Raw genomic sequence first — 12041 nt, 5'->3', positions numbered from 1 at the left:
AAAGTATCATTCTCTGTACTTACTTTTTGGATAATTTCACCTCCAAAACCTATAGGCTATAGTATCCATTCAATGGGAACAGCATGGCGCATGGTCTAATTCCCACTTAGGCCATGCATGCAAAAAATATATGTCCTCCTGGCCTAAAGTACAGTTAGATCAATATATCAGGCCAATGTCAAGCTTTTATGAAAAACTGGTTATCAGTGAGCCACTGGCATCTACCTCTGATATATTGGAAAATATGCAGTTTGTTTGATTACATATTTTTGTTATTGTTGAAAAACTGGATACTTTTTTTTTGGCATGAAAAATTTCAAATTTAAAGATACTCAATATGAGTACAAAGCATTGGCAGCTGGCAGCTTCAAAGCTGGCAATATTATCGTTTATCGTCTTTCAATAGCATCATATTGTGATGAAATTATGATATTGAGCTATCGGGATACACAATCCTGTTGTCTAAATTAATGCTAAAAGGCAAATACTAGCACAGATCCTGTACAGACACATGGCGCATGTTCAATTCTATTTACTGAAGCACTGCGACACGGTAAAATGACCTAATTCCACTAACGTTACTTAAATACCACAAGGTAACGCTAAAGGCACCTACCGTTAAAGTCTGTAGGTCAGCGAAGACGAGTTACTATCTGAAAATCCCCGTTACTGACTATGGAATGTTAAATTTCCCTTTTTTTTTCACACTGGGAGACTCTGTGGATTGAGCTCAGTGCTGCTGGTCTGCTGTCTGTACATCTCCAAATTACAGACTGACGTGATGTGACATCAGACACATTACAGGTCGATTTAGATCCATTTCTATCTAGAGGCCATCTGACGAAGCGCATCATCTCACTAAGCGTTACCTGACTGACTGACTGACTGACTGATTGACCTGAATTTGCCTCGTGATGCCCTCGGCTACAAAAACATCTCACAAAATGAGATCTGAAATAAGTTAGGTAAAGTTTGAAAGGTTTATAACCCTAACCCTAACCCAGTTTTACCATACTTTATATTAACATGCAGTTCAATGTGATGAACATCAATTTGATTATTTAACATGCAATTGTGTAAATGTTAGAAGACATTATTATTTATCAATATAGAAATAATTTCTTACGATTATTGTGATGATTGTCCACATTGCCCAGTCCTAATTGGTCGAACCCTATTCTTAAAGTGCTTAAAGGTGGATAAAGGCAAATGGATAAGGATAAAGATAGATAAAGGTACATGCCAAAAAAACAAAAGTTAAATATACAATTCCCTCTATAATTTGAATAGCATCATTATCTATATCCATGCTTAACCATTATTTAATATTATAATTTTATTATATTATATATTATATTATAATTTGTGTATTTGTAAGTATTACTGTTTATAATATTATATTTAAAATGCCCCTATCCCCTTTAAACATCTTGAATAACCCAACAAGTAATCTTATTATGTTGTTATTTAATCTTATTATGTTATGTATAATCTTGTCGTCCATGCTAAGTTGTCTCCTTTTTCCATGCGTAGATCTCGACTTTGGTCCAAGTCACAGGGCAAATGTCAACTCCATTAACGTTGATGATATTTTCTTTTCTGATTTTCCATTATATTCCCTCTCAAATTCCAAGGAGGAAGGGGATGAGTGTCAATTCATTCTTGAGTCTGTCACATTTAATATCTCAGTGACACGAGTCCCCAATCTACGCCCTATTTTTTTTATCACCATTTTTATTTCCCATATGAAAGATTACTGTCTGAGGCTGTTGGCAGGCTGTCTTAACATTATTTGATATTTTAACGTTGTAATGAGAGGATGGGGAAGGAGAGGGACAGGGAGACAAAGAGAGAGAGAGGAAGGGTGATAATGAGACGGTAATGAGACAGATGAGCTCTAACAGAACTCTGGTCCCTCAGGTGAACCTTTCTCATTAACCTGTCTGGAGACAGAGAACAAAATGACAAGCAGAAAGGCTGACTGACGAACAGAAAGGCAGACAGACAGAGAGAGACAGAGGGAGAAGGAGAGAGAAATGAAGAGAGGGATGGAGATTGTAATCTAAGAACATTGTTATTTAATTGGTTCACTTTCATGATCACGCTCTCAACCAATGGGGGCTGAGCAGTTTATGCCACTCCAAAGCGAAACCTATAACATGCACCTTCTCAGAAATAGTTCATCAAAATGTGTTCACTGTCTCCTGACTATCAATCCACTACAACAGAATAACAATTCATTATACCATATAAATAGCATTACAACTGACAAGAGAAACCACACAGATGACAAAGAAAACATGAGAAAATGTTACACTCAAGCTAACCAGTTGGTAAGCCAAATCCACACACCAAACGGCACCATGTCTCTGTTGGGCAGTGCTAAAGGACTGTGAAATGATAGTCCAAAAACTACTTCATATTGGAAGGGTGCAAGAAATTTATGACAAAAAGGCAGCAGGAACGGAACACAACACAATCCAGCAAATGCTCTGTGGCATTCTTAATGCGAGGAACAGTAATGACATCATTACATATGGAAAGTCACAGGAAGAGCACAACGCCAGCCTCAAAGCTGTATTCTAGCAACAGAGAGAGAAAAATCCCACACTGAATGCAGAGAAGTGCGAGTACAGCAAACTCTTTGGCTATATCTTCTCAGCTAAGGGCATTTCTGCAGATCCCAAGGAGAACATTGCTATCAAGAACCTTCCTTCGCCTATGAATGTCTCTGAGGTTCGCAGTCGGCTTGGAATTACAACATACCGCTCATATATCATCCCAGAAAGGACCACACAAGCTGCAACAGCAAGCATCGATGGAAAAGTTGAAAACACAACTGATGAGCAACACAACCATGGCCTACTCTGATCCAGTGAAGAAGTCAACGCTACAGGTTGATGCCAGCCCTCGTGGTTTACGTGCCACACTAACAGCCACACCAATGACACCGATGACTGCATCATCGCAAATGCCAGCCAAGCGCTCACAAAAGTGGAACAACACTACTCACAAACTGAAAGAGAAGCTCTAGCAATCATTCAGGCTTGTGAGCAGTTTCATCTGTACCTTTATGATTTTCACTTCACAGTCATTACAGACCACAAACTGCTCAACCCCATCTTCAACAGGCTGAGAGCTACACCACCTACAGTGAAGTACAAGACTGGAACAGGTAAGAAAAAAAAAAAGTCAATTCCCGCACACACTTATCACCTCTGCATTGATTTATTAAAAAGAGTCGACGTTTCGGTCACAAAGACCTTTCTCAAGACATATCAATCATAAAGTGACATAGTGCTTAAATACAGCCCATGATTGCATAATAGTCCACAGCTGTGTTGGAGATGTGTCCATGATCCCACACAACAGCTCACTCATTTCAGATTCCCTCAACTGTCAAAACATACAATATCTATAATCGTACACAGAGGGAAGGGAAAGGGAAGGCCCCATGGGGTTCTATAACTTCAAAAAACAAAAACACCAAAACAAAACAACAAAAGGTGCCTTTTGTTTGTTTTGTTTTGGTGGTTTTGTTTTTCTGTTTCCCTTTTTTTGGGTGGGCATGTCCTCCCGAAAATGTGTTTCGGTATATATATATTTTGTATATTTGTACATGGATGAATTTGAAGTTATAGGACCCCATGGGGCATTTGTATACTGTAGACTTGGGCTATGTCTTATACAGTGGTGTAGTGCAGGGTATACGCAGGTATACGACGTATACCTACTTATTTTTCAGTCGGCATTGCATAAACCCACTTCTAAATCCCCTCTGATGTGCATCATTACCTCCGCCAAGGAGGTTATGTTTTCGGTGCTGTTTGTTTGTTTTGCTGTTAGCAGGATTACAGAAAAACTACTGACCCGATTTTCATGAAACTTCCTGGAAGGGTGTAGCATGGGCCAAGGAAGAACCCATTAAGTTTTGGAGCGGATCCAGATCCAACTCACGAGCAAGCAATAATAGCACGAACCTTGGCGGAGGTCTGCGCTCTCCGAGTGCCTTTCTAGTTCAGTAGTCTGCTTTTTTTCCGAGGATGGCAAGGCATGACCCGCCCTACTCTGCCTCTGATTGGCTAGTACTCGTTGCCTTCGTTGGTTGGGTTGGTTAGGTTTAGGGTGTTGGTTTACATCAAATAATAACACAACAAACACTCAGTAATCTGTTACCAGCACCTGGGCAATCTTTGCTTCCCTAAAGTTGGTTTGTGAACATGTATTGAGAATTGTCAAATTCAGTTTTGAAATATTTTATTTTGAAAATCGGCTGTGTCATTCTGAATGTTTGTTAAAAATAAACTAATCTCTGACTGAAACCATGTTTGCCTCATCGTGAATATATCTTATATTCATGTATTAGGCCTGTGTAGGACCAGTAATATTTGCAAACTGCCCCTTGACAAATAATGTTAATTTTATAATTGTGGCACACTCTGGCCTACACTATCTGTTGCAAATCAGCTGTTCCAAGAGACAGTTTACAAAAGAAACTACTGGCCCATAGACTACTTGCAAGGTGAGAGAATATGGACTAAGGAATAAGGAATAGTTCACTCAAAATGCATAATTATGTAGTTGTCTCACCCTATAGTCTGTGGGCCAGTATTGATTGCAAAATCTGCACCTCTTCTGTGGCTAATGTTAATTTCATAATGATCCTTACTCTCTGAAGTCAAGCAGCAGAAGTTAAGTGACAATGTGCAAATACTAGGCTACTGGCCCACTTTTGGGTGAACTAAATATGCAAGAGTAGTCTTACATGTCACTGTTTATAACACAGGGCGTTTATCCTTTGCTTTAAAAAAAAAAAATTGGGGCATAAATTAAGAGTATACCCACTTCTCCAGGCACCACTACACCACTGGTCTTATATATATACCACTATCCTGAAAAGAATGTTTTGCTTGTTAGTAATATAAAGGATTTTGACTGTGTACGATTATAGATATTGTATGTTTTGACAGTTGAGGGAATCTTAAATGAGTGAGCTGTTGTGTGGGATCATGGACACATCTCCAACACAGCTGTGGACTATTATGCAATCATGGGCTGTATTTAAGCACAATTTCACTTTATGATTGATATGTCTTGAAAAAGGTCCTTGTGACCGAAACATTGACTCTTTTTAATAAATCAATGCAGAGGTGATAAGTGTGTGAGGGAATTGACTTTTTTTTCTTTGGAATTGGATCTTCAGGGTAAATGATTCCCTGCACCACAGAGAAGACAAAGCAAGTGGTGTGCGTGTTGCCTTCTACTCAACTTCATCATTGACAGCACAGTTCCCAAGGTGATGACACTTGAAGAAGTTCAAGAAGAACCAAAGAATGATTCAGCACTACAGAAAGTAATGTCTGGTCACCACAGGAAACTGGCATGATGCATCACAAGAGACCATGGATGCTGATTTCCACACTCTGAAATCACTCTTTCGCTCTGTGGAGTGTCATTCTCAGAGGAACAAGGCTTATATTACCAACCACTCTCCACCACAAAGCCATTAGCCTTCACGACCAGGTCAAAGGGACTATACAACACTTCATTCCATGTCAAGCAGCATCCACTCAAAATCACCAAGAACCACTCAAGCTTCCTGCAGACCCCTGGCAAGAAGATTCCTTTGTCTTCACAAGTCATTTTCATCCCAGCAACTACCTAATTGCTGACGAATACGCCAGATGCTGAGATAGTAAAGTCCACAGCAGCCACTACTGTAACTCCTAAATTGGACAAGAGCTTTTCATCATTTGAAATACAAGCTGTTGTGAAAACAGACAATGGACCCCCATTCAATAAACAATAATTCACAGATTTCAGCCGCTACCTGGGATTCAAACATAAAAAGATAACACCATATTGGCCAAGAGCAAATAAAGGCTGTTACAGCCACAACATCTGAAAGAAGACCTTGGAAACAGGATCTTTACAGTTTTCTCAGGGACTACCATGCAATCCTTCATGACACCAACAACAGACTCCAGCTGAGCTACGGTTTGGAAGACAACTCCGCACCACTCTCCACACCAAACTCTGTGACACTGACCAGCATGCCAAACAGTGCATGAAAGAGAATTGCTTGATTTGTGAGTCAAAGAGACAGAGACAGAGAGATGTATGAGACTGACAGAGCTCTTGATTCCTTCTCTCTTTGCACCTTTGATTCATCCCCTCAACGCTGTCATTAGTCTTGTCATCCTGTCAATCTACAGTTAAAAGTAATAGCTTATCCCTGACATTTTCATTTCAAATAACTGTCATTTTTGCTACACTCCATTCCCAACAGAGATTCAACCAAACCAAACCGCCAAAATGTTGGGTTGATCTGCACAGTTGGGTTGGGCTGCACAGGAGCTGATGCGTTTTACGTTTTCAGCAGCTGCAACAGCAGTCTGTTTGGAATAAATAGAAGAACAGTACCTACAGAAACTCAAATTTCACCAACAGAAAATCCATGGAAAAAGACGTCACAGTAGTGGCCACACTGTTTGATAAGTGGCAAGTGCAGTGAAAAAACACCACAGCAATGACAGCTCAGCACCAAAGATGTTGGCAAAATCAAAAGAACAAGAAACTTGCAGATTTCCACTCTAATGCTTTTTAACGCTCCAGCATATGAATACTGTTGCTGTGTGCATGTGTGTTTGTGTTCATGTGTGGTTATGTGTCTATGTGTGTGTGCTAGGTATATGTCTGTTTGCACTTGTGTGTGTGTGTGTGTGTGTGTGCATGTGTGTATCTGTGTGTGTGTGTGTGTGTGTCAGCAGTGAGTAAGCAGAGCAGAACAGTGTGGCTGCTCTGAGTCAAAGATGTAAAGACTTTAGATCTGGCCACTTCAAACAGCATCATTACCCATCACACACATGAACTAGCTAATCCTCTCTGACACCCAGAAACACAAACACACACACACACACACACACACACACACACACACACACACACACACACACACACACACACACACACACACACACACACACACACACACAGAGTCCACACTATTTTTGTCCACCACCAACATTAGTATGGAAGTGAGGTATCTTTTAGCGGCCACAGTATATAGAAAGCAGCTTTTTGTCTTGGCAAAAAGCTCCTCAAATCTCCTCTCATATTTTGAATCAAACAACAAAGTGTTCTACTTTGCAATTCTCATTTCACCACACAGCCGGAGGAAAGATTGCATCGAGAGAGGGTTGTTTAGAAGAGTAACAAACTACTGAGGCTGGGAGCGCATTGGGAAATCCATTCAAGATGAGAGTTTAGGGAAGGGTATTGAGGTGAATCAGATGTTTATGAAAGCTGAAACATTGGCTCTGTGTGTGTGTGTGTGTGTGCGTGTTGTGGGTGGGTGGGTGTGTGAATGTAAGGGTATTAACAGAGTGAGGGTAGAGAGACAGAGAAAGACAGGGAAGGAAAAGTCAGATATAAACAGAGAGACAAAGAGAAGAGACAGACATAGAGACAGTCTCACCTTAAACTCTGTCTCAATGTTGGCCAGTCTTGCCAGTTCATTGCTGAGCTCCAGTGCGGTCAGCACCGGGTCTTCACTGCTGAGTGACAGGTAAGCTGCACTAGCCAGGCCCTTGTAGGCATTCATCCTGGAGCGCGAGTGACTGAACGAGTCCTTCTTCTGTTTGTCCACACACTCTGCACACTTGCAGAAGTAGTCGTGGGGCCTCTCGATGCGGGCCCCCTTGGTGAGAAGGATGTGGACGATCTCGTACTCCTGGCAGTGGGCGGCGAGGATGACGGGCGTGACGTCGTGCGAAAAGCGCGTCCCGTCCTCGTCATAAGCGTAGAAGTCGTCGTCACGCATCTCCTGCTCCAGGGGGCTCAAAGCCAGCCGGAGCCCCCCGCCGAAAGCAGGGTGGCCGAGGATGGCTTCAACGATGCGCACGTAACCCTTGGAGATGGCCAATAGCAGGCCGTCGCCGATCCTAGCCAGCCCCTCCTTCTTTAGCAGCAGCTCCGTCACTTCCAGGTGCTCGTTGCCTACCGCCAGCTGCAATGCATTCTGGCCCATGTAGTCCACGCAATTGAAGTTGAGGGTCTTGGAGTCCTCCAGCATTTTGCGGACCACGGGGATGTTCCCGTACTCTGCGGCATCCAGGAAACGCTCTTCCTCTGCCGTGAGGGCCGAGCCGCGCTCGTTGAACATGTAGGCGGGGCCTCGCACCGCCTGGCGACGCCCCTTCTCCCTCAGCGTGGTGTGGCGTCGATGCATGACCTCCACCCTGGAGACACAGAGAGAGAGGAGGAGGAGGGAGCGAGAGGAAGAGAGAGAGAAAGAAATGACAGAGTTTGAGGTTGAGGGGAAGGGGTGATGAAGTGATGGAAGCGGAGATGAGAAAAGAAAGACAGACAAAAGAACAGGCGGAGAACAAGAGAGCAAATGAGAGGAACAGGGAGGCAAGAAGAAAGGACAGTATGATTAGTTGCATTAAACCAACCATGTCGAAACACAATGAACAAAGTCGTTGATATATCTCTCTCTGTCTGTCCCCAGCCAGATCAATCAATCACTACCATCAAAGCTCATTGCAGGGATATCTCAGGTCAACGGCTCTGATTGGCTAAAGAGAGATGAAGCTGTCTACTTAATTGGCTCTAGCATGACATACTCAACGGCCATCCAAAACAACTGGCTTTCTCTTAGTGAATAGTGATTCACTTTGTCTCTCTCTATCTCACACACACACACACACACGTACGCTTGCACGCACACACACACACACTTCCTGCCCTACACAATTTGTTTTTTCTCGTCTGTCTTCCTAAATGGAGCAGCATTCCACATCGACACACTGTCAAATCCCAGCGGGACAGAGAGGGCAGAGAGCTCCTTCATCAGTAGGGACTTGTCAAACAGTCACTAGCAGTGCCTCGCACAAACCCCCACCCGGTAATCACCACTGTAACTCCAAAACACATTTCAGTGGGACCATTCTGCTCTTCCAATTGGATTTCAGAAACACAAAGATCCACTGCAATGTCTCCAGCAGCTGAATGGCCCAACACTCCTACCATAATCGCAGAGAAAAACCCATTGATGTTCCCTAGCATTGGAGAAATAAGAGGGAGAAAGGATGAGTTATATTATGGGGACAGAGCAAGACAGATTGGAAGTGCTGAAAAGGAAAGCTGGAAAGGGAAATTGGGACTGATGTTGATGGAAATAAACTCACAGTACAATTATTATACAGTGCTTCTACACTATGAAATGTGCATTTCAAACATGCCATTTAAATAAAATGCTAACATGATGCGGTGTCAGTGACAGCAAAGTTAGATGAGTGGGTGAAAATTGAGATGTTGCTTACTGAAACGATAAAGAGCAAATAATACCAAAAGGCCCTTCGACAGAACAAAGGTTAGCCAGATTGTATCATGATCTAAAAACCACTCGGTTCTAGAAAATGACAACAATGCAATCAGATTTCCCCAAAAGCAATGCTGGACCTTGGTGACAGTGTGCAAGCGAAGAGGATTATTTGTGAGGCACAGTCCCATACCAATGTATGCATTGTTTACTTTGACTCAACACTATACTCATCCTACATTTGTACCATGGGAGGCATCTTGATTCCACTTCTCTAGCAGTGAGAAAGAAAACATCTAATAACAGCATCACTGTGGGGCGATGCACAAGATTCCAAAGATTGGATGGCATAAAAGATAGTCAGCAACGGCCTTTGAGGAGGGTTACAGAGGTAGATTGGCTGCAAATGTAACTGCAATTACCAGTCTGTCTTTACAAACTGTGTGAAAGTTTCAAGTGAGACGCAGGGAAGCAAAGAGGAAAGAAACATAACAACAATCACTATTGCAATGAATGAATTAATAATTCAACACAAATTTAATCTTGAGTTCATTTATAGAGGATATAGATATAGCAAATGCTTTTGAAACTTGTTCCATTGTCGAAAGAAAGAAACACTCTTATAATCTTCTATTCATTCAGAAACAGTAAATGACAAAAATAAATATTTGGATCTATCTTTTAAACTCGACTGCTTTGCCCAAGATGTAAAGGTTTTTCAGACCAGCAGTCTACAGCAAGTGGCAGAGTGTCACAGGGGGCGACCAACCAAACTATTGGAAATATGACAAGGCTTTTAATGAAATTAGATTTACATGGAGGTTCTCTACTGATGATCCATGACCACGCTTTCTGGTTTACAAAGAACACTAGCTAATATAGTAAGAGACCTGACAGTCTGCACTGTATCAGCGTTTGAGACTGATGAAAAATGAAATATAAATGATGGCCTGAATGAAAATGGTTATAGGCCTAGTCAAGTCATTATTTAAATTATGTATAATTTGTTTTATCAAAAGGAGTAGTCAATTATATTGAAGTAGGGTAAATGGATTCACGTCTGCTTTCTATCTTGCATTACTTTCAGTTCAAAAGTATGATTGCCCAGGACTGACCATGCAAAAGGCTGCACAGAGTCTCTCAACATAATCCTGCATTGCACTGTTATCTGAAGAGAACGGTGACCTTATGAATGGCACAGGGCGTAGCTCAGTGAGACCCACTGCCTCAGACTTTGAAAATTCTGGTCTGGTCTGGTTATGGCTATCTGTGAGTCTATGTGTGTGTGTGTGTGTGTGTGTGTAGGGGGGCTGGACATTGGAAGAACAGGTGAAAATGGAAACCCGTTCATGGCGGAAATATTCCCTGGGGGTGTGAAAGGATGTGGAACTGAAAAGATGAAGAGAGCTCACCAATGCAAACCACAGTGGGAGAGTCTGTGTGTGTGTGTGTGTGTGTGTGTGTGTGATCGAGAGAGAGAGAGAGAGAGAGACAGAGAGGAGTGAGAGAGTGTGTGCATGCGTGCGATTAAAGGGTATAAAAGGTCTGCAGCTCTTGATTTTCGATTTACCCAGTCAATCAGAGCTGTGTGTGCCTTAGGCTGCCAATCAATGGCACAGGGAAAAAATCTCAAATAATCTCTCTCTCTCTCTCTCTCTCTCCCTCACACACATACACAATCACACGCTATATCTTTCATAAATGCACACACACATGCAGACATACTGCACTGCTATATACAGTACATGGCCAAACATACATTCACATATGCGTGTGTTTGTGTATGTGTGACTGCATCAGTATATCAGTATACATAGGTTAATGTGTGCATTGGGGGGTGGGTCTTCATAAATGGAGGGCGAGTCTGGCTGTCTGCCTGTCTAGATAACCTTATAGGCAGGTAATGATTCGCCACTCTCCGTCCCTCCCTATCCCCCTCTCCATCTATCTCTGTCTGCCCTCGCCTGTTTGCGATTCTGATCTGAAATAGAATTTACCTGCATCATTACTGTGAGTGGAATTACAATCACAGAGACAGATGGAGAGAGAGAGAGAGAATGAATGATATGAGGGAAAGTAAGGCGGTGAGAGGCAGAGAGAGACTACTGTAAGTGAGGTGAAGTGTGCACAGGTAGAGAAGAGGTGAACAATCACACTGTATTCATTTCTACATGTTTTTCTTCTTCTCCCTTGCTCCCAGTGTAGTGTAGATATTGTTGTCCTTTCATATGTGAGCCAGAATGCTAATGGAGTTGCCACTAGGTGACCCAGCCACAGCGCTTCTTCTAAAGCAGTGCCCAGCCCATTCCTCTGTAGTTCTTAGTCTCTCTTAGAATACAGCACTCCTCCATGAGAGCACCAAACCATAGACAATTTCCAGATCCAAGCACTCCAAGTCGACACTTTTGTCCTTTAGGAGAACGTTCTTCTAAAGTTTTAGAGAGTCTTAGAGAGAACAAAGTCCTCAAGAACACAAGAACAGGGAACATATCTTTAGAGTTTGAGATGCACTGTGTGCTTGATGTTGGGCGATCAAATGAGATACACAGCCGTTCATTTTCCCAACTGATTCAACCGGCTTTATACTGTAGACTATATCATTGTTTAGAAGTGATGTGTCATTCTATCAATGAATCTTGGGGCTTCCCATGCTTTCTTGTCGGCAAAGTCACCATCCAATGCATGCTCAGTTGGCAAGTAAACTTCCGTTCTCCTT

At 42.3% G+C, this 12041-nt stretch overlaps 1 protein-coding gene across 2 annotated transcripts in view; it reads right to left on the bottom strand.

The window, feature by feature from the left end:
- trpc7b (transient receptor potential cation channel, subfamily C, member 7b) overlaps positions 1-12041 on the bottom strand; it is a 53558-nt gene that overhangs the window by 38176 nt on the left and 3341 nt on the right. For both annotated transcript variants that reach the window (XM_071544225.1, XM_071544227.1), the window contains exon 2: positions 7478-8240. In XM_071544225.1, coding sequence (XP_071400326.1) covers positions 7478-8240 — 763 coding nt within the window. The remainder of the gene's footprint in view (positions 1-7477; positions 8241-12041) is intronic.

The sequence above is a fragment of the Centroberyx affinis genome, unplaced genomic scaffold, assembly GCF_046629955.1.
Source record: "Centroberyx affinis isolate AG114_WGS23_722 - 3 ecotype Tasmania unplaced genomic scaffold, CSIRO-AGI_Caff_v1 ptg004499l_1, whole genome shotgun sequence".
Taxonomy (NCBI): Eukaryota; Metazoa; Chordata; class Actinopteri; order Beryciformes; family Berycidae; genus Centroberyx; species Centroberyx affinis.
This window is presented reverse-complemented; position numbering and strand designations above follow the sequence as displayed.